General features: G+C 37.9%; 2 protein-coding genes across 2 annotated transcripts; one reads left to right on the top strand and one right to left on the bottom strand.

The window, feature by feature from the left end:
- Window positions 1–14187: 14187 nt before the first annotated feature.
- Window positions 14188–14748, top strand: LOC146747596 (uncharacterized). Its single transcript, XM_085497390.1, has one exon. The coding sequence runs from the start codon at window positions 14188–14190 to the stop codon at window positions 14746–14748; it is 561 nt and encodes a 186-aa protein (XP_085353516.1).
- Window positions 14749–15176: 428 nt separating this feature from the next.
- On the bottom strand, window positions 15177–15572 carry LOC146747595 (uncharacterized). The gene has a single exon (XM_085497389.1). The coding sequence runs from the start codon at window positions 15570–15572 to the stop codon at window positions 15177–15179; it is 396 nt and encodes a 131-aa protein (XP_085353515.1).
- Window positions 15573–20022: the final 4450 nt, after the last annotated feature.

The following is a 20022-nucleotide window of genomic DNA, read 5'->3' as shown; positions in this document are numbered from 1 at the left end:
TAACAATAATATTTAACAGTAGTGTGACAATACACCGTAACTGCTAACAATAATATTTAACAGTAGTGTGACAATACACCGTAACTGCTAACAATAATATTTAACAATAGTGTGGCAATACACTGTAACTGCTAACAATAATATTTAACAGTAGTGTGACAATACACCGTTACTGGTAACAGTAATATTTAACAGTAGTATGACAATACACCGTAACTGGTTACAGTAATATTTAACAGTAGTATGACAATACACCGTAACTGCTAACAATAATATTTAACAGTAGTGTGGCAATACACTGTAACTGCTAACAATAATATTTAACAGTAGTGTGACAATACACCGTAACTGCTAACAATAATATTTAACAGTAGTATGACAATACACTGTAACTGCTAACAATAATATTTAACAGTAGTGTGACAATACACCGTAACTGGTAACAATAATATTTAACAGTAGTGCGACAATACACCGTAACTGGTAACAATAATATTTAACAGTAGTGTGGCAATACACTGTAACTGCTAACAATAATATTTAACAGTAGTGTGACAATATAACGTAACTGCTAACAGTAATATTTAACAGTAGTGTGACAATACACTGTAACTGCTAACAGTAATATTTAATAGTAGTGTGACAATACACCGTAACTGGTAACAATAATATTTAACAGTAGTGTGACAATACACCATAACTGCTAACAATAATATTTAACAGTAGTGCGACAATACACCGTAACTGGTAACAATAATATTTAACAGTAGTGTGGCAATACACTGTAACTGGTAACAATAATATTTAACAGTAGTGTGACAATATAACGTAACTGCTAACAGTAATATTTAACAGTAGTGTGACAATACACCGTAACTGCTAACAATAATATTTAACAGTAGTGTGGCAATACACTGTAACTGCTAACAGTAATATTTAACAGTAGTGTGGCAATACACTGTAACTGCTAACAATAATATTTAACAGTAGTGTGACAATACACCGTAACTGCTAACAATAATATTTAACAGTAGTGTGACAATACACCGTAACTGGTAACAATAATATTTAACAGTAGTGTGGCAATACACTGTAACTGCTAACAATAATATTTAACAGTAGTGTGACAATATAACGTAACTGCTAACAGTAATATTTAACAGTAGTGTGACAATACACTGTAACTGCTAACAGTAATATTTAACAGTAGTGTGACAATACACCGTAACTGGTAACAATAATATTTAAAAGTAGTGTGACAATACACCGTAACTGCTAACAAAAATATTTAACAGTAGTGTGAAAATACACCATAACTTCTAACAATAATATTTAACAGTAGTGTGACAATACACCGTAACTGGTATCAGTAATATTTAACAGTAGTGTGACAATACACCGTAACTGCTAACACTAATATTTAACAGTAGTGTGACAATACACCGTAACTGGTAACAGTAATATTTAACAGTAGTGTGACAATACACCGTAACTGGTAACAATAATATTTAACAGTAGTGTGGCAATACACTGTAACTGCTAACAATAGTATTTAACAGTAGTGTGACAATACACCGTAACTGGTAACAATAATATTTAACAGTAGTGCGACAATGCACCGTAACTGGTAACAATAATATTTAACAGTAGTGTGGCAATACACTGTAACTGCTAACAATAATATTTAACAGTAGTGTGACAATATAACGTAACAGCTAACAGTAATAGTTAACAGTAGTGTGACAATACACTGTAACTGCTAACAGTAATATTTAACAGTAGTGTGACAATACACCGTAACTGGTAACAATAATATTTAACAGTAGTGTGACAATACACCGTAACTGCTAACAATAATATTTAACAGTAGTGTGACAATACACCGTAACTGCTAACAATAATATTTAACAATAGTGTGGCAATACACTGTAACTGCTAACAATAATATTTAACAGTAGTGTGACAATACACCGTTACTGGTAACAGTAATATTTAACAGTAGTATGACAATACACCGTAACTGGTAACAGTAATATTTAACAGTAGTATGGCAATACACCGTAACTGCTAACAATAATATTTAACAGTAGTGTGGCAATACACTGTAACTGGTAACAATAATATTTAACAGTAGTGTGACAATACATCGTAACTGCTAACAATAATATTTAACAGTAGTGTGACAATACACCGTAACTGGTAACAATAATATTTAACAGTAGTGTGGCAATACACTGTAACTGCTAACAATAATATTTAACAGTAGTGTGACAATATAACGTAACTGCTAACAGTAATATTTAACAGTAGTGTGACAATACACTGTAACTGCTAACAGTAATATTTAACAGTAGTGTGACAATACACCGTAACTGGTAACAATAATATTTAACAGTAGTGTGACAATACACCATAACTGCTAACAATAATATTTAACAGTAGTGTGACAATACACCGTAACTGGTATCAGTAATATTTAACAGTATTTTGACAATACACCGTAACTGCTAACACTAATATTTAACAGTAGTGTGGCAATACACTGTAACTGCTAACAATAGTATTTAACAGTAGTGTGACAATACACCGTAACTGGTAACAATAATATTTAACAGTAGTGCGACAATACACCGTAACTGGTAACAATAATATTTAACAGTAGTGTGGCAATACACTGTAACTGGTAACAATAATATTTAACAGTAGTGTGACAATATAACGTAACTGCTAACAGTAATATTTAACAGTAGTGTGACAATACACCGTAACTGCTAACAATAATATTTAACAGTAGTGTGGCAATACACTGTAACTGCTAACAGTAATATTTAACAGTAGTGTGACAATACACCGTAACTGCTAACAATAATATTCAACAGTAGTGTGACAATACACTGTAACTGCTAACAGTAATATTTAACAGTAGTGTGACAATACACTGTAACTGCTAACAGGAATATTTAACAGTAGTTTTACAATAATACGCTTGCATCATTCACACTAAGCTCTATCCATAAGGCAACAATACATTGACAATAATACACCCACAGTATTGCTCAGCAATATACTTTAACAATAGTCGGCATAACAATACATTCACAGATATATATCAAGCCTCTCCTTGTAATATATAGTTCTACAACACTGACGATGAGCATAATAGATGATGTGGATTTTGCAGAATCAACGGATAGCGACTACCCAAAGTTAAATCACTACGTGAATAAAATTGATATGGGCACTAACATATCGTTGCAATCACTGGATGCGATGTCCGATGCACTTCAATGTTACTTCATAGAACAGATGTTGTAATGATATATGCGATTGACCACCGCTGTTGCTGACTCCCTATTTGCCGGCGAGTTGTCAGTCCTTGGATTATTACATCACTGGTGTGTTGCTATCTTGGGAATTACCGACGCGGCAACCCGCTAACTTCAGAGTCGGCAAACAGTCATTCTGCTGAGAGTTGCTTTCCCCAGACGGGAACCAAACCCTTCACTAAGTGTTCATCTGATACAATTCAGCCGGTTTGAACAACCACAAGCACTTTTTGTATAAACATTTCAAATAAAGTACAGGTAGACATCAGACTTTCACTTTAGACGCATCTCAGTTTTACACGAGAAACTTGTATACTGATCAAGGCGCAACAGTAAGTTGGCATAAATAGTGCAACCATGAATTGTACATACTGAATAGAAGCAAGCATTAGAACGTCTTTCTACAGCTAAACCAAACATTAAGTATATAATTTTAAATAAATAATACCAAGATACCAATTAATTTATAGTTGACTGATAAAAATCCGTTGGCGGATGCATACAACGGTGATCAACTTTCACCGGAAATGGCGGTTAAATGAAAAGTGCGCCACTAAAGACTGACATTGGGCACTATTTGTTTTCATAGCGCTTCTGTAACTGTTCAAATGCATCAAATACAATACACAAAAATAACACTATGTTTAACAGTCTATATCTCTCTCCTGGGACAGAGAAGGCTGTCTCAGCCATAACACCACATAAAAATTTGTGACCATTGGATAACAATACAAATAGTTCATCAAAACAGTACCATCCTTACATGCGTCACCTTCAATGTGGGTAAACCAAGTAACTCAGTTCCAGTTCACATGAAATACTGTGTCACATTAAGCCCTGACCTAGCAGCCACATCACTTGCACCACGGCAGGATGCCAGCGACTGTTGCCACATAGATGCCAAGTTACATTAGTCAGTCTTGTCCAGTATGAGTTCACAACAAGGCAGCTCATGTAGTATCTCCTGCAACAATAAGGAGAAAAGAAGGGAACGGCTGTCCCGATTAGTACTTTCACGCACATATCGCATACTGATACACTCCACTGATTATATTCATACAATCCTTCAACAAATTCATTCAAATCCTACTTCATAACATATGTCTATCAAGTATGAAACGAGTGTTATGTACCCTAAATACTTACTCATATGTAATTTATTGAAAAAAAAGATCATATATCCTCGTCATCTGTCACACACTAAACACTAGAAAGAAGGTACAAATATTCACTTCCACAAGATAAGCAAGTTGTTTCTAATCAATGTTGTTAGCTTGGTACCCAGAGTTGCGCAGTTCCCGGTACCATTTTCTGTGAACAGCCGTTTTCCAAGTAATACCTCAGTGAACACTCCTGCAATTCTCTCCAATTTCATCTGGATACAGTATATAGATGTTAATGGGTGAGCTGCATGAGTTATGCATTGCAACTAATGCATGACCATCTTGTTTCTAATCTTGTTTATTTTCTCTTCATTCTTATTCCTGATTAAGATTATTATCTTGATTTCTCCTGGTCTTTATTCAGTGAAAACTTCTTCACAAAACAGTATTGATCATACCCATAACAGAGTAAGGGTCTCCGAGTTCGTGTTGATCGTCTTGGGATATCAGTTTCTTTGCGAATAACTCTGATCACTTTCTATCAAGTTTTCTTCTGTAATTTCATCCTCATCCACTTCCGGATTTTCAATCGAGTCTTCTGGTGTATCAGCTGACCGTTCACTTCTATCAACTGTTTCTATGTCATCTGCATTACTGGCAGCTACATCTCCTGATACTTCAGTGTACTTCTGCTGATTTGAAGACACTGACTCATCTATGGCCAAGGGAAATCAAAACGCAAGGTTTCCTCCCAAGCAGGAACATCAGACGAGTCATCTGTAACAGGACTAGAAGTTTCCAATAATGAATTCCTGCTCCCTGGGCTTCTTCAGAAGATTCTATACTCAATACGTCTTCCACCTGTAGAGGTTCAGTTTGGTTTACCGTCACAGGATAAGTTTCATGTATGATCGGTTCTGCAACAAATATACCATCAACTTCTTCATCAGAGTCAGAGACTGAATGCGAGTCATCCTCAACATCATTAGTCTTCGTGGATGCTGTACCCGATGAATTTCTCTTGGGTGGGTCAGATATGGGATTGGCAGTGTACTACATGGCAACAACAAGTTACGGTGAAGTGTGATTTTTGTCCCACATCGTCCTTCTGATACAACCACATATACAGGTACATTGGGATTGAGTCTCCTCTCTACCCAGTAAGGTTTGGGATCCCAGCGATCCGCGATTTTATGTTTTCCACGCACATTAACCAACACTCTGTCACCATGTCTAAAGACAGCATCCTTAGCCCCGCAATCATATCTTTTTTTGTTCTGTTCAGCTTTATGTGTGGACATAGCGGTAGCTAACTTGTATGCTGTGGCTAATCTTTTCCTCAACATATTCACTGTAGCTACTTGTTTTCTCTGGTTGTAAACCTGAGTAAATATCAATTGGCAACCTTGGTTGCCTTCCATACACCATACATAAGGAAGTATGGAGTATAACCAGTGCTACTATTCTCAGTGCAATTGTACGCATGTACAAGTGGTGCGACTTACTTCTTCCAATCAACCTTTTTCTCTGGAGGAAAAGTGCCAATATGTCTATCAAGGTGCGACTAAATCGTTCACATTTCCCGTTGCCCTGTGGGTGGTAGGAAGAGCTATTCGTTTTCTGTACACCAACATGTTGACATAGGCGCTTGATTAATTTAGATTCAAACTCCCTGCCATGATCGGAATGCAACTTTTCCATAATGGACTAGAAAGTGATTCAACAAATGATCAGTTGTCTGTTTGGCCTTCTGAGAAGTAGCCACAATAGCAACAAAATATCGGGTAAAGTGATCTTTCTTATAGTCTTCTATGGAAAGATAATTAATACATACCAACTCCAGTGGTTGTGTGGTTTTGATATTTACTAACAGGGCTTTAACTCGGTGTGTAGTTTTCGTGCATTACATCTTGGACAGGTTTCTATCTTTTGTTGTACATCACGGTACATATCTGGCCAATAAAATCTTGATCGCAATAATTCCAACACCCTGTCTTTCCCTAGGTGGCCAACATCATCATGTGTTCCCTTTAATGCCACACCACGGTATTCCAAAGGTACAACTAGTTGGTAATAAGTGTTACCATCTTTATCTAGTCTGGTACGATGCAATACGTTCCACCGAAAACATGGACGTTTCCATTCCCACAGTCCTTTTCTGACAGACGGTGTCTCATGTTTGGTGGTTTCCGGGCGCGACCGTTCATTTTGTTTTGCATACCATCTTAAATCTTCTATATCATGATCGCATTCCTACAAGAACTTCCATTCCTGCATAGTCACTGGAGGCAATGCATGCTTCTCAGGCCACATTGGAGGTTCATCCAGACATTCAGGCACAGCAGTTATGACGTGGCTCATAGCTTCAACCCATGGATTACTAGCAACTTTGTGAGCTTGCATGTCCCCAGCTGACATCTGTACTTCAGTAACATCCTGGTCATTAGCGCGAGGCATCCTTGAGAGGCCATCAGAATCTCAGTTCTTTTTACCAGATCTGTAAACCAACTTGAATGTATATGCACTCAAGGCAGCCAGTGGCGTCCAATTTGGCAGTGGTGTTTACATATATAAGGGGATTGTTGTCTGTTAGGACAACAAACTCATTTCCATACAAATAATCATGCATCTTTTGAGTAACTGCCCATTTTAAGGCCAAAAATTCAAGCTTATGAGCAGGATAATTTTGCTCACTGCGCGATAGTGCACGACTAGCATACATGATCACCTTCTTGTCTTTACCATGTTCCAACCTAATACAACCCTTAGCATCTGTATGCAACTCGAAAGGCTGAGTGTAATTCGCATAGGCCAAGTTCGGGCCACTAGTTAATTTGTCAATTATGGTATCAAAAGCTGTTTGACAGGCTTCAGTCCACACGAATTCTGGCAGCTTAAGCTTCTGTGCTTTCTTACTACTCCTTAGTCTTGTCGGCAACCCAGCAGTTAAATCAGTAAGCGGTTTGACAATTCCAGCATACCCTTTCACAAAACAATGGAAATACCCAGCAAAACCTACGGACTTCCCTAACATTTGTAGGTATTCCCCATTCCTTGAGCGCTCTTGTCTTCTCTAGGTCTGTGCCAACCCAATCTTCTGAAACTATATTTAACCCGTTGTTGCAACAACTGACACTTACTAGCTTTAATCTTAAGCCCTTTCTCTCCCAATCTGACAAGTACCATCTTCAATCTTTCCAGGTGTTCCTCAAAGGTCTTGCTAAACACAATTCTATTGTCAAGTTATACTAAACAAATGTTGAAATTTAAGTCCCCCAAACACTTCTCCATACACCTTTGGAAAGTGACAGGGCTATGTAGACACTCATAATGTCCTAGTGGGGTTACGAGTGCCGTCTTCTCAATATCGTCGGGTGCCATATCCTATTGCCAGTACCCCACCTTCAGGTCAATGGATGAAAACCATCAAGCACCAAGAAGGACATCCAAACTCTCTTCGATACGAGGGAGAGGATAAGAATCTCGGATCGTTTTCTCATTTAACTTTCGATAATCAATGCACAATCTCAGCTTATTGTCACGTTTGCGGACAAGAACAACTGGTGCAGCCCAAGGGCTATGTGTTTCTTTGATCACATTGCTCTCTAACATACCATGCAAGACTTGTCGAGCTTCCTCATAATTCCAGGTGGGATTCTCCGGTGTCGCTCTCGGATCAGCTCATTGCTTATTAACCTAATGTGATGTTGTTCTTCTGTACAATGTCCCAAATTGTTGTCACGGTTAGGAAAGACAGATGATTTGCCTTCCAGTAGCTGATGAACCTGCTTCACCTGTGTTTCGGTTATGGGTGATTCCGACCCTGGGATAGATTGATATCTTTCGGGTTGCTCCCAGCATCACTGGTGGTTATTTCTGTAATTTTTTTTACAATTCTGAATCCAGATCATCAGGTTTTCCAATCCATGTTACTGTATATGCTCTTGCTAACAACTGTCCGTGTCTGATTGTGATTCGTCTAGTGGACGTATTATGGAGACAGACTGGCACTCGAGATTTGCCTTGCAAACACTTCAGCACTGCTGTTGTCGGTTTAATTACAACACCGCCAGTTTTCATTGGACTGGGTTCTACAGTCACAACAAATTGATCACCACACGGAACCTTTTTAGTCGACCCCACATGATTCTAGCATGCTGTGGTTCCAATTGAACAGGATGTTTCGTCATAGCACGCACATTACCAATGTCACCACGACACCACGCCAACAAACTTGTCTGAATTATCCAGTCTTTGAAATGCGCATATAACGTGCTTTGCCTTTCCCTCTATTATATGGCTTAGCTTTGTATAGACCCAACAAATTGGTTCCCACCGTCACTGGTACCTCTCTGTTATAATCATCATTTCCCAACACCAATGAGGAATGATACTTACTTTCTTGTGTATCTCCAAAGACATGTCTAGGGAATGACATTCGCACCACAATAAACCCAAGGAAAGGCACTGGCTGTCCTTTGGCTCCTGTTACAGTTAACTGTTCTTCTATGGCACGGATTGGGAATTTTGACAAGTGCTGATCATAAAAGTTCTTGCAAATGGTTGTAACCTGTGAACCTGTATCGACCAGACAACAGCAAGTTATACCTTCTACAAACATTTTCTCTTCTTCTGGATCTCCAACTAAATTTTCTCTGCGCGTTTCTACCATGACACATCGATTTTCATTCTTGACTTGCTTTCTTGATTGGGCAGACCTTGATTGGTCCTGAGATCTTTCTTTCGTGTTTTGTTTAGATTTTGGACATTTATTTGACTTATGGCCTTCCTCCTTGCAATTGTAGCAGCGAATGGGGGTTTCTTGGGCTCAGAACACTCACGTGCCATGTGGCCTTCTACTCCACAGTTGTAGCATCTACATGACCTGGTCTTGTGATCATCATCTGATTGTGAGCGATCAATCTCACTTGGAGTCACACCTGCGTTAGTTCGTTTTGTTGATGAATCTCCAGTTCCAGTTTCTTCAGGGTTTCTGTCACTGTTACCATACCCTCAACACACAGTTTCATCATTTTCATCACCTCTGTGTCTGGTCCAGTAGCTGACCTTTTATACATACTACTCATTGTTGTTCTATCTTTCACCTCCTGTTCAGCACTCATTACATGCCTCTTCATTTCTTCAAATGTAGTACACAGTGCTTTCATTAGTCGAGTGATATCAACAACTCTGTCTTCTCGAATATTTTGTCAGAATACAGTCCTCAGGGCTTCATCAACTGCTGAATCTTTAATACCTCCACGTCTTTTAACAATATGGATACTCCTTTCAAGTCTGTCAGCAAATTCTGCTATAGTCTCTCCCTCTTTCTGGCGACTGTCTCGATAAAAGCGTTCTAATAAAACAGAGCCTTTTTCCATCTCACCAAAACTGCTCTCAAGTTTATTTATGATTTTTGTTTTACGGATGCGTCGCGTGGTAGTGTTTCAAGTTTCCATGCTGCACGCCCCTTCAACGACTGTCTTACTGCTGGCAGAAGTATGCTGTGAGGGTATGTTCTTGATTCCAACAATACCTCCACATGTCTTTCCATATCTCAAATTCAGCATCCCCTTTTCCAGATGGGTCTCCTGAAAATGTATCTAACCTTGGAGACTGGAACATGCCTGCAGCCCACGTCGGATGCAATTACATAATGTTTCGATCATAGTTGTAATTTGATGGGCCATGCAAGTTATCCCTAGCAGTGTAATATTCATCACCATTCTCACTGCATGGTCTTTGAGGTCCCCTGTATAATGATGCGTTAGCTTCTCTGCATATTGGTTCAGCAATGGACTTTCCCATGGCTGATGGGTTCTGGGGAATATGAGGAGTGTCTCTCAACCATTATCACTACCATTTCGCCTATCACCTACTTCCCGAGATTGACTATGAGATCTGGAACTGCTCATGCCCGATGGTGAAAAAGAACATCTGCGATACATCTTAGGTGTCACTTGAACCCCATTTGGCTCTGACCAGACCCCCTCTGCACGCTTTGGAACTGCACCACTTGTAGGAGTGACCATTGGCCCACTTATCTCTGGCCTGCTATCATCCACGTGCTCAGCCATAATACTATATATACATACAGTGAAGGAGCAATCTCACCTTAATTATTATGCTGAACTAATCACCACTGCTACTCTTGAAATTCACTCTCTTCAAATAAGGAAACACTTGTTTGCAGGTAGTCTGCCAACATAAGCACCATGCAGATCCAGTGCCGTCCACCGCCAGATCACAAATGCCTATAACCCCGGAACAGAGCAATATGTGTACACAAATCAAAACAGAATTCCAAGCCCCACGTTTTGGCGCCAATTTTTGTAGCCTGGACAATTATGTAATTCTTAACAATGTATAACAATCTTTGATTAACAAAGTTCTAACAATAATGTACAAATGGCAATGCACCAACTATCATTCACAGTACTCCTTACAAGTAGAGCTAAGCAATGCACAATAGTCACTTAACAGTAATGTTTAACAGTAGTGTAACGATAATACACTGTAACTGCTAACAATAATATTTAACAGTAGTGTGACAATACACCGTAACTGCTAACGGTAATATTTAACAGTAGTGTGACAGTACACAGTAACTGCTAACAATAATATTTAACAGTAGTGTGACAATACACCATAACTGCAATCAATAAGATTTAACAGTAGTGTGATAATACAACGTAACTGCTAACAGTAATATTTAACAGTAGGGTGACAATACACCGTAACTGCTAACAATAATATTTAACAGTAGTGTGACAATACACTGTAACTGCTAACAATAATATTTAACAGTAGTGTAACAATACACTGTAACTGCTAACAATAATATTTAACAGTAGTGTGACAATACAACGTAACTGCTAACAGTAATATTTAACAGTAGTGCGACAATACACTGTAACTGCTAACAGTAATATTTAACAGTAGTGTGACAATACACTGTAACTGCTAACAATAATATTTAACAGTAGTGTAACAATACACTGTAACTGCTAACAATAATATTTAACAGTAGTGTGACAATACAACGTAACTGCTAACAGTAATATTTAACAGTAGTGCGACAATACACTGTAACTGCTAACAGTAATATTTAACAATAGTGTTACAATAATACGCTTGCATCATTCACACTAAGCTCTAACCATAAGGCAACAATGCAGTAACAATAATACAACCACAGTATTGCTCAGCAATAGTCTTAAACAATAATCGGCGTGATAATAAATTCACAGATATGTATCAAGCTTCTCCTTGTAATATATAGTTCTACAACACTATCGATGAGCTTAATAGATGATGTGGATTTCACAGAATCAACGGATAGCGACTACCCAAAGTTAAATCACTACGTGAATATAATTGACATGGGCACTAACATATCGTTGCAATCACTGGATTCAATGTCCGATGCACCTCAATGTTACTTCATAGAACAGAGGTTGTATTGATACATACGATTGACCACCGCTGCTGCTGGCTTCCTATTTGCCGCCGAGTTGTCAGTCTTTGGATTATTACATCACTGGTGTGTTGCCATCTTGGAAATTTCCGACGCGGCAACCCGCTAACTTCAGAGTCGGCGAACGGTCGTTTTGCTGAGAGTTGCTTTCCCCAGACGGGAACCAAACCCTTCACTAAGTGTTCATCTGATACAATTCAGCCGGTTTGAACAACCACAAGCACCTTTTGTATAAACATTTCAAATAAAGTACAAGTAGACATCAGACTTTCACTTCGGACGCATCTCAGTTTTACACGAGAAACTTGTATACTGATCAAGGCGCAACAGTAAGTTGGCACAAATAGTCCAACCATGAATTGTACATACTGAATAGAAGCAAGCATTAGAACGTCTTTCTACAGCTAAACCAAGCATTAAGTATACAATTTTAAATAAATAATACCAAGATACCAATAAACTTATAGTTGACTGATAAAAATCCGTTGGCGTATGCATACAACAGTGATCCACTTTCACCGGAAATGGCGGTTAAATGAAAAGTGCGCCACTAAAGACTGACCGTGGATTGGGCACCATTTGTTTTCATAGCGCTTCAGTAACTGTTCAAATGCATCGAATACAATACACAAAAACAATACTATTTTCAACAGTCTATAATAACATAACATCCTAGTCGGCATCACACAACATTCTAATCGACGTAACATAACATAATAATCAACAAATCATAACATAATAATCGACATAACACGATATGATAAACGACATAAAACTTCATAACAATTAACATAATACTAGTCATGACAATAAAAGGAATACGACATAATAATCGATGTAACATCGAGTGATGTGTGTATCATTCTACAGTTGATGTTTATTGCTCCATGCAAATAGTTTCGAATCTCTGTCGACTTTTCGCTGAGATGCAAAGAGCGAAATATATTGAGAACGTCATATAATCATACGCGCTCGTTTTGTGATAACCATATACGATTTATAATATTGGGATGAAAAACACGCTTCGTATTACGGTTGATCGTATGATCCTTTTCCAAAAGTGCATCGCCACGACTGGCCTCGGGAACACGTGTAGGACGCCAATGAACGCTGTATAAGTGATTTACAAGGACGCAATAGTACACAATGTCAATGAATTGAATGAATAACATATCGGACGCTGTTTGTAGCAGACACTTTTTTTATGCCGGTGAATCACCTTAGCTTTTTTATTGCGAAATATTATAAACAGATCGTACTGTAAAATAAAGGTTCAAGTTACCTCGGCATGGCTTAGCACAGGGTTTCTTTGTATCAAGAGCATTTATACCGGACAACTTCTTGTTACACAATTATTAAGATTATATCTTCTTAGACGGAATTTATTTATGGAATGCGCCCGTGTGTAATCCATTAATTATCTATTTGTGAATTTTCGGGCGTGAATTTTATAATTAGTCAGTTGTCGGACATTGTCAGAAAACGCCTTGGTACAAAGCAGTTGTTGCATCTTTCCGAGATTATTATTTCGAGCCATCGCTGTGATACAACAAATAGCGCCACCAACGTAACATTGACAAATGAATCGGTGGATTCCAGTCTGCGGAAGATCGATTTTAACTCATGTGTACTAATACTACCCTGAACGTCAGCTTCTAGCAAGACTATTAAATATCTGTCATCTGTTACATGCTTGTTTATTCAGCACTGCGCCACCATTTACCGACACGACTGCACATCCCTGATGCCCGCCACATGAGTCATATTTAGTTGCAGGTTTCGCTGTGTTACCGTAAAATACGTTTCAAGCTGTTTATGACCATTTTATCCCGTTTAGCTAACTACCGAGTTAAGGTATGTGGTTTTGTTTTGTGTTTACCCAATCATTTGCTATAAATCCACAATGGTATTGAATTATTATGACGTATAAACATTACTCGTTGCATTGTGAAGCAAATTAATTAATGGTGGCCGTGAATTTCGAAGTCGGTCCAGCGAATTTCGTGAACTTCTTTAAAGAACACTTCCTGTTACTAATCATCCTAATTCTGTTTGCAGAGAAAATGGAGTTGCCGAATCGTCGACAGAAACTGGTACTTCTTGTACTTGGCCTGACCAAAAGCGGTAAAAGCGCAACTGGTAACATCATTCTTGGTGAACACAAGTTTCCATGTGGCCGATCTTATATCTGCACAACCAAAGTTACAGAATATGGAACATGCGGTGTTGAGCGAGAAATCGTATTCATCGACACACCTCCTATTCTGATCCCAGTGATGAGATGACAGCCGAACATGTAATACAAGAGATCGGAAAAGGCATGTCCATGGCGAATGCCGGGATTTGCGGCATTAACGCCATTATTTTGACACTCAACGCCAGCGCCCGACTTAACAAAGAACATGATGCCAGTGTTGAGTGGCTTCGATATTACTTCGGCGATGACAATTTGTCGAAATACGGTATCGTATTAGTCACGAGAAAAGATCAGTTGGACGAAGACAACCTATCAGTCAAAGATTTCTTATTGTTGACGCCACCCTCTGTACGTGGGTTACTAAAGAGAATAGACAACCGCGTGGTAGCGTTTGCAAACAATTCTCGTGACAACGATGTCAGCCAAACCCAAGTTTCAGAGCTCTTATTTATGGTGGAGAGAATTAGAGAAGAAAACACAGACCCTCTCCTGTACATGAGAGGGAATGAGGAAAACGTGTTACAACTGGAAAGACGATGTCGCCTGAGTATCAACGAGTCTAGCAGCGGTCTTGTTCAATATTTAAGATCAGGGCTGTGGCGATTGTGTCACTATGTGTTAGACTATATTGGGTATGGTCGCTAGAAATTTGTTGGAATACAATTAGGCGTAGATGATAAGAACATCTGCGTTGTGCATCTGTGCACAATATTTATTTTATTCGCTTAGTTTTCTGCTATATTTTGTTTGCTTGATGAATTTGCTGTAAATTTTGTCTACAATATCTGAATATAGTTTATTCTTGCATAATTATCTCTGCATTAATTGTGATCCATATTTTTTTCTGTGCAAATTATTATCCAATTCTGCAATCGCCTCGTATATGCGTTTCCTCGTCCCGGGGAATAGAGTACAGAGTGTGAATGAGTGTTTTGTTGAACCATGGTGGCTGGGAGTATAAAGTGTGAAATCTGTAGGTTTCTTAGTATCCAAGTACTATCTGAATTCTCCGAAGTTACACAATGAAACACTTTTTCAATGATAAACTTAAGTTTCTTATGTTTTTCATGATATCACTTTTCTTCTCTAATTCTCTCCACCATAAATAAGAGCTCTGAAACTTGGGTTTGTCTGACATCGTTGTTACATGAATTGTTAGCGAACGCTACCACGCGGTTGTCTATTCTCTTTAGTAACCCACGTACAGAGGGTGGCGTCTTCATTAAGAGATCTTTGACTGATAGGTCGTCTTCGTCCAACTGATCTTTTCTCGTGACTAATACAATACCGTATTTCGACAAATTGTCATCGCCGAAGTAATATCGAAGCCACTCAACACTGGCATCATGTTCTTTGTTAAGTCGGTCGCTGGCGTTGAGTGTCAAAATAATGGCGTTAATGCCGCAACTCCCGGCATTCGCCATGGACATGCCTTTTCCGATCTCTTGTATTACATGTTCGGCTGTCATCTCATCACTGGGATCAGAATAGGAGGTGTGTCGATGAATACGATTTCTCGCTCAACACCGCATGTTCCATATTCTGTAACTTTGGTTGTGCAGATATAAGATCGGCCACATGGAAACTTGTGTTCACCAAGAATGATGTTACCAGTTGCGCTTTTACCGCTCTTGGTCAGGCCAAGTACAAGAAGTACCAGTTTCTGTCGACGATTCGGCAACTCCATTTTCTCTGCAAACAGAATTAGGATGATTAGTAACAGGAAGTGTTCTTTAAAGAAGTTCACGAAATTCGCTGCACCGACTTCGAAATTCACGGCCACCATTAATTAATTTGCTTCACAATGCAACGAGTAATGTTTATACGTCATAATAATTCAATACCATTGTGGATTTATAGCAAATGATTGGGTAAACACAAAACAAAACCACATACCTTAACTCGGTAGTTAGCTAAACGGGATGAAATGGTCATAAACAGCTTGAAACGTATTTTACGGTAACACAGCGAAACCTGCAACTAAATATGACTCATGTGGCGGGCATCAGGGATGTGCAGCCGTGTCGGTAAATGGTGGCGCAGTGCTGAATAAACAAGTATGTAACAGATGACAGATATTTAATAGTCTTGCTAGAAGCTGACGTTCAGGGTAGTATTAGTACACATGAGTTAAAATCGATCTTCCGCAGACTGGAATCCACCGATTCATTTGTCAATGTTACGTTGGTGGCGCTATTTGTTGTATCACAGCGATGGCTCGAAATAATAATCTCGGAAAGATGCAACAACTGCTTTGTACCAAGGCGTTTTCCGACAATGTCCGACAACTGACTAATTATAAAATTCACGCCCGAAAATTCACAAATAGATAATTAATGGATTACACACGGGCGCATTCCATAAATAAATTCCGTCTAAGAAGATATAATCTTAATAATTGTGTAACAAGAAGTTGTCCGGTATAAATGCTCTTGATACAAAGAAACCCTGTGCTAAGCCATGCCGAGGTAACTTGAACCTTTATTTTACAGTACGATCTGTTTATAATATTTCGCAATAAAAAAGCTAAGGTGATTCACCGGCATAAAAAAAGTGTCTGCTACAAACAGCGTCCGATATGTTATTCATTCAATTCATTGACATTGTGTACTATTGCGTCCTTGTAAATCACTTATACAGCGTTCATTGGCGTCCTACACGTGTTCCCGAGGCCAGTCGTGGCGATGCACTTTTGGAAAAGGATCATACGATCAACCGTAATACGAAGCGTGTTTTTCATCCCAATATTATAAATCGTATATGGTTATCACAAAACGAGCGCGTATGATTATATGACGTTCTCAATATATTTCGCTCTTTGCATCTCAGCGAAAAGTCGACAGAGATTCGAAACTATTTGCATGGAGCAATAAACATCAACTGTAGAATGATACACACATCACTCGATGTTACATCGATTATTATGTCGTATTCCTTTTATTGTCATGACTAGTATTATGTTAATTGTTATGAAGTTTTATGTCGTTTATCATATCGTGTTATGTCGATTATTATGTTATGATTTGTTGATTATTATGTTATGTTACGTCGATTAGAATGTTGTGTGATGCCGACTAGGATGTTATGTTATTATAGACTGTTGAAAATAGTATTGTTTTTGTGTATTGTATTCGATGCATTTGAACAGTTACAGAAGCGCTATGAAAACAAATGGTGCCCAATGTCAGTCTTTAGTGGCGCACTTTTCATTTAACCGCCATTTCCGGTGAAAGTGGATCACTGTTGTATGCATACGCCAACGGATTTTTATCAGTCAACTATAAGTTTATTGGTATCTTGGTATTATTTATATAAAATTGTATACTTATTGCTTGGTTTAGCTGTAGAAAGACGTTCTAATGCTTGCTTCTATTCAGTATGTACAATTCATGGTTGGACTATTTGTGCCAACTTACTGTTGCGCCTTGATCAGTATACAAGTTTCTCGTGTAAAACTGAGATGCGTCCGAAGTGAAAGTCTGATGTCTACCTGTACTTTATTTGAAATGTTTATACAAAAGGTGCTTGTGGTTGTTCAAACCGGCTGAATTGTATCAGATGAACACTTAGTGAAGGGTTTGGTTCCCGTCTGGGGAAAGCAACTCTCAGCAAAACGACCGTTCGCCGACTCTGAAGTTAGCGGGTTGCCGCGTCGGAAATTTCCAAGATGGCAACACACCAGTGATGTAATAATCCAAGGACTGACAACTCGGCGGCAAATAGGAAGCCAGCAGCAGCGGTGGTCAATCGTATGTATCAATACAACCTCTGTTCTATGAAGTAACATTGAGGTGCATCGGACATTGCATCCAGTGATTGCAACGATATGTTAGTGCCCATGTCAATTATATTCACGTAGTGATTTAACTTTGGGTAGTCGCTATCCGTTGATTCTGTGAAATCCACATCATCTATTAAGCTCATCGGTAGTGTTGTAGAACTATGTATTACAAGGAGAAGCTTGATACATATCTGTGAATTTATTATCACGCCGACTATTGTTTAAGACTATTGCTGAGCAATACTGTGGTTGTATTATTGTTACTGCATTGTTGCCTTATGGTTAGAGCTTAGTGTGAATGATGCAAGCGTATTATTGTAACACTACTGTTAAATATTACTGTTACCAGTTACAGTGTATTGTCGCACTACTGTTAAATATTACTGTTAGCAGTTACGTTGTATTGTCACACTACTGTTAAATATTATTGTTAGCAGTTACAGTGTATTGTCACACTACTGTTAAATATTATTGTTAGCAGTTATGGTGTATTGTCACACTACTGTTAAATATTACTGTTAGCAGTTACGTTGTATTGTCACACTACTGTTAAATCTTATTGATAACAGTTACGGTGTATTGTCACACTACTGTTAAATATTATTGTTAGCAGTTACGGTGTACTGCCACACTACTGATAAATATTATTGTTAGCAGTTACAGTGTATTGCCACACTACTGTTAAATATTATTGTTAGCAGTTACGGTGTATTGTCACACTACTGTTAAATATTACTGTTACCAGTTACGGTGTATTGTTACACTACTATTAAATATTATTGTTAGCAGTTATGGTGTATTGTCACACTACTGTTAAATATTACTGTTAGCAGTTACGGTGTAATATCACACTACTGTTAAATATTATTGTTAGCAGTTACGGTGTATTGTCACACTACTGTTAAATATTACTGTTAGCAGTTACGGTGTATTGTTACACTACTATTAAATATTATTGTTAGCAGTTATGGTGTATTGTCACACTACTGTTAAATATTACTGTTAGCAGTTACGGTGTATTGTCACACTACTGTTAAATATTATTGTTAGCAGTTACGGTGTATTGTCACACTACTGTTAAATATTACTGTTAGCAGTTACGGTGTATTGTTACACTACTATTAAATATTATTGTTAGCAGTTATGGTGTATTGTCACACTACTGTTGAATATTACTGTTACCAGTTACGGTGTATTGTTACACTACTATTAAATATTATTGTTAGCAGTTATTGTGTATTGTCACACTACTGTTGAATATTACTGTTACCAGTTACGGTGTATTGTTACACTACTGTTAAATAGTATTGTTAGCAGTTATGGTGCATTGTCACACTACTGTTGAATATTACTGTTACCAGTTACGGTGTATTGTTACACTACTGTTAAATAGTATTGTTAGCAGTTACGGTATATTGTCACACTACTGTTAAATCTTATTGTTAGCAGTTACGGTGTATTGTCACACTACTGTTAAATATTACTGTTACCAGTTACGGTGTATTGTCACACTACTGTTAAATATTATTGTTACAAGTTACGGTGTATTGTCACACTACTGTTAAATCTTATTGTTAGCAGTTACGGTGTATTGTCACACTACTGTTAAATATTACTGTTACCAGTTACGGTGTATTGTCACACTACTGTTAAATATTATTGTTACCAGTTACAGTGTGTTACCATACTACTGTTAAATATTATTGTTACCAGTTACGGTGTATTGTCACATTACTTTTAAATATTATTGTTAGCAGTTACAGTGTATTGTCACACTACTGTTAAATATTATTGTTACCAGTTACGGTGTATTGTCACACTACTGTTAAATATTATTGTTAGCAGTTACGGTGTATTGTCACACTACTGTTAAATATTATTGTTAGCAGTTACGGTGTATTGTCACACTACTGTTAAATATTATTGTTACCAGTTACAGTGTATTGTCACACTACTGTTACATATTATTGTTAGCAGTTACAGTGTATTGTCACACTACTGTTAAATATTATTGTTACCAGTTACGGTGTATTGTCACACTACTGTTAAATATTATTGTTAGCAGTTACGGTGTATTGTCACACTACTGTTAAATATTATTGTTAGCAGTTACGGTGTATTGTCACACTACTGTTAAA

Source organism: Saccoglossus kowalevskii, chromosome 3 (assembly GCF_978046115.1).
Source record: "Saccoglossus kowalevskii chromosome 3, keSacKowa6.1, whole genome shotgun sequence".
In the NCBI taxonomy this organism is placed as follows: domain Eukaryota; kingdom Metazoa; phylum Hemichordata; class Enteropneusta; family Harrimaniidae; genus Saccoglossus; species Saccoglossus kowalevskii.
The sequence above is the reverse complement of the archived record's forward strand: the minus strand, read 5'-3'. Positions and strand labels throughout refer to the sequence as shown.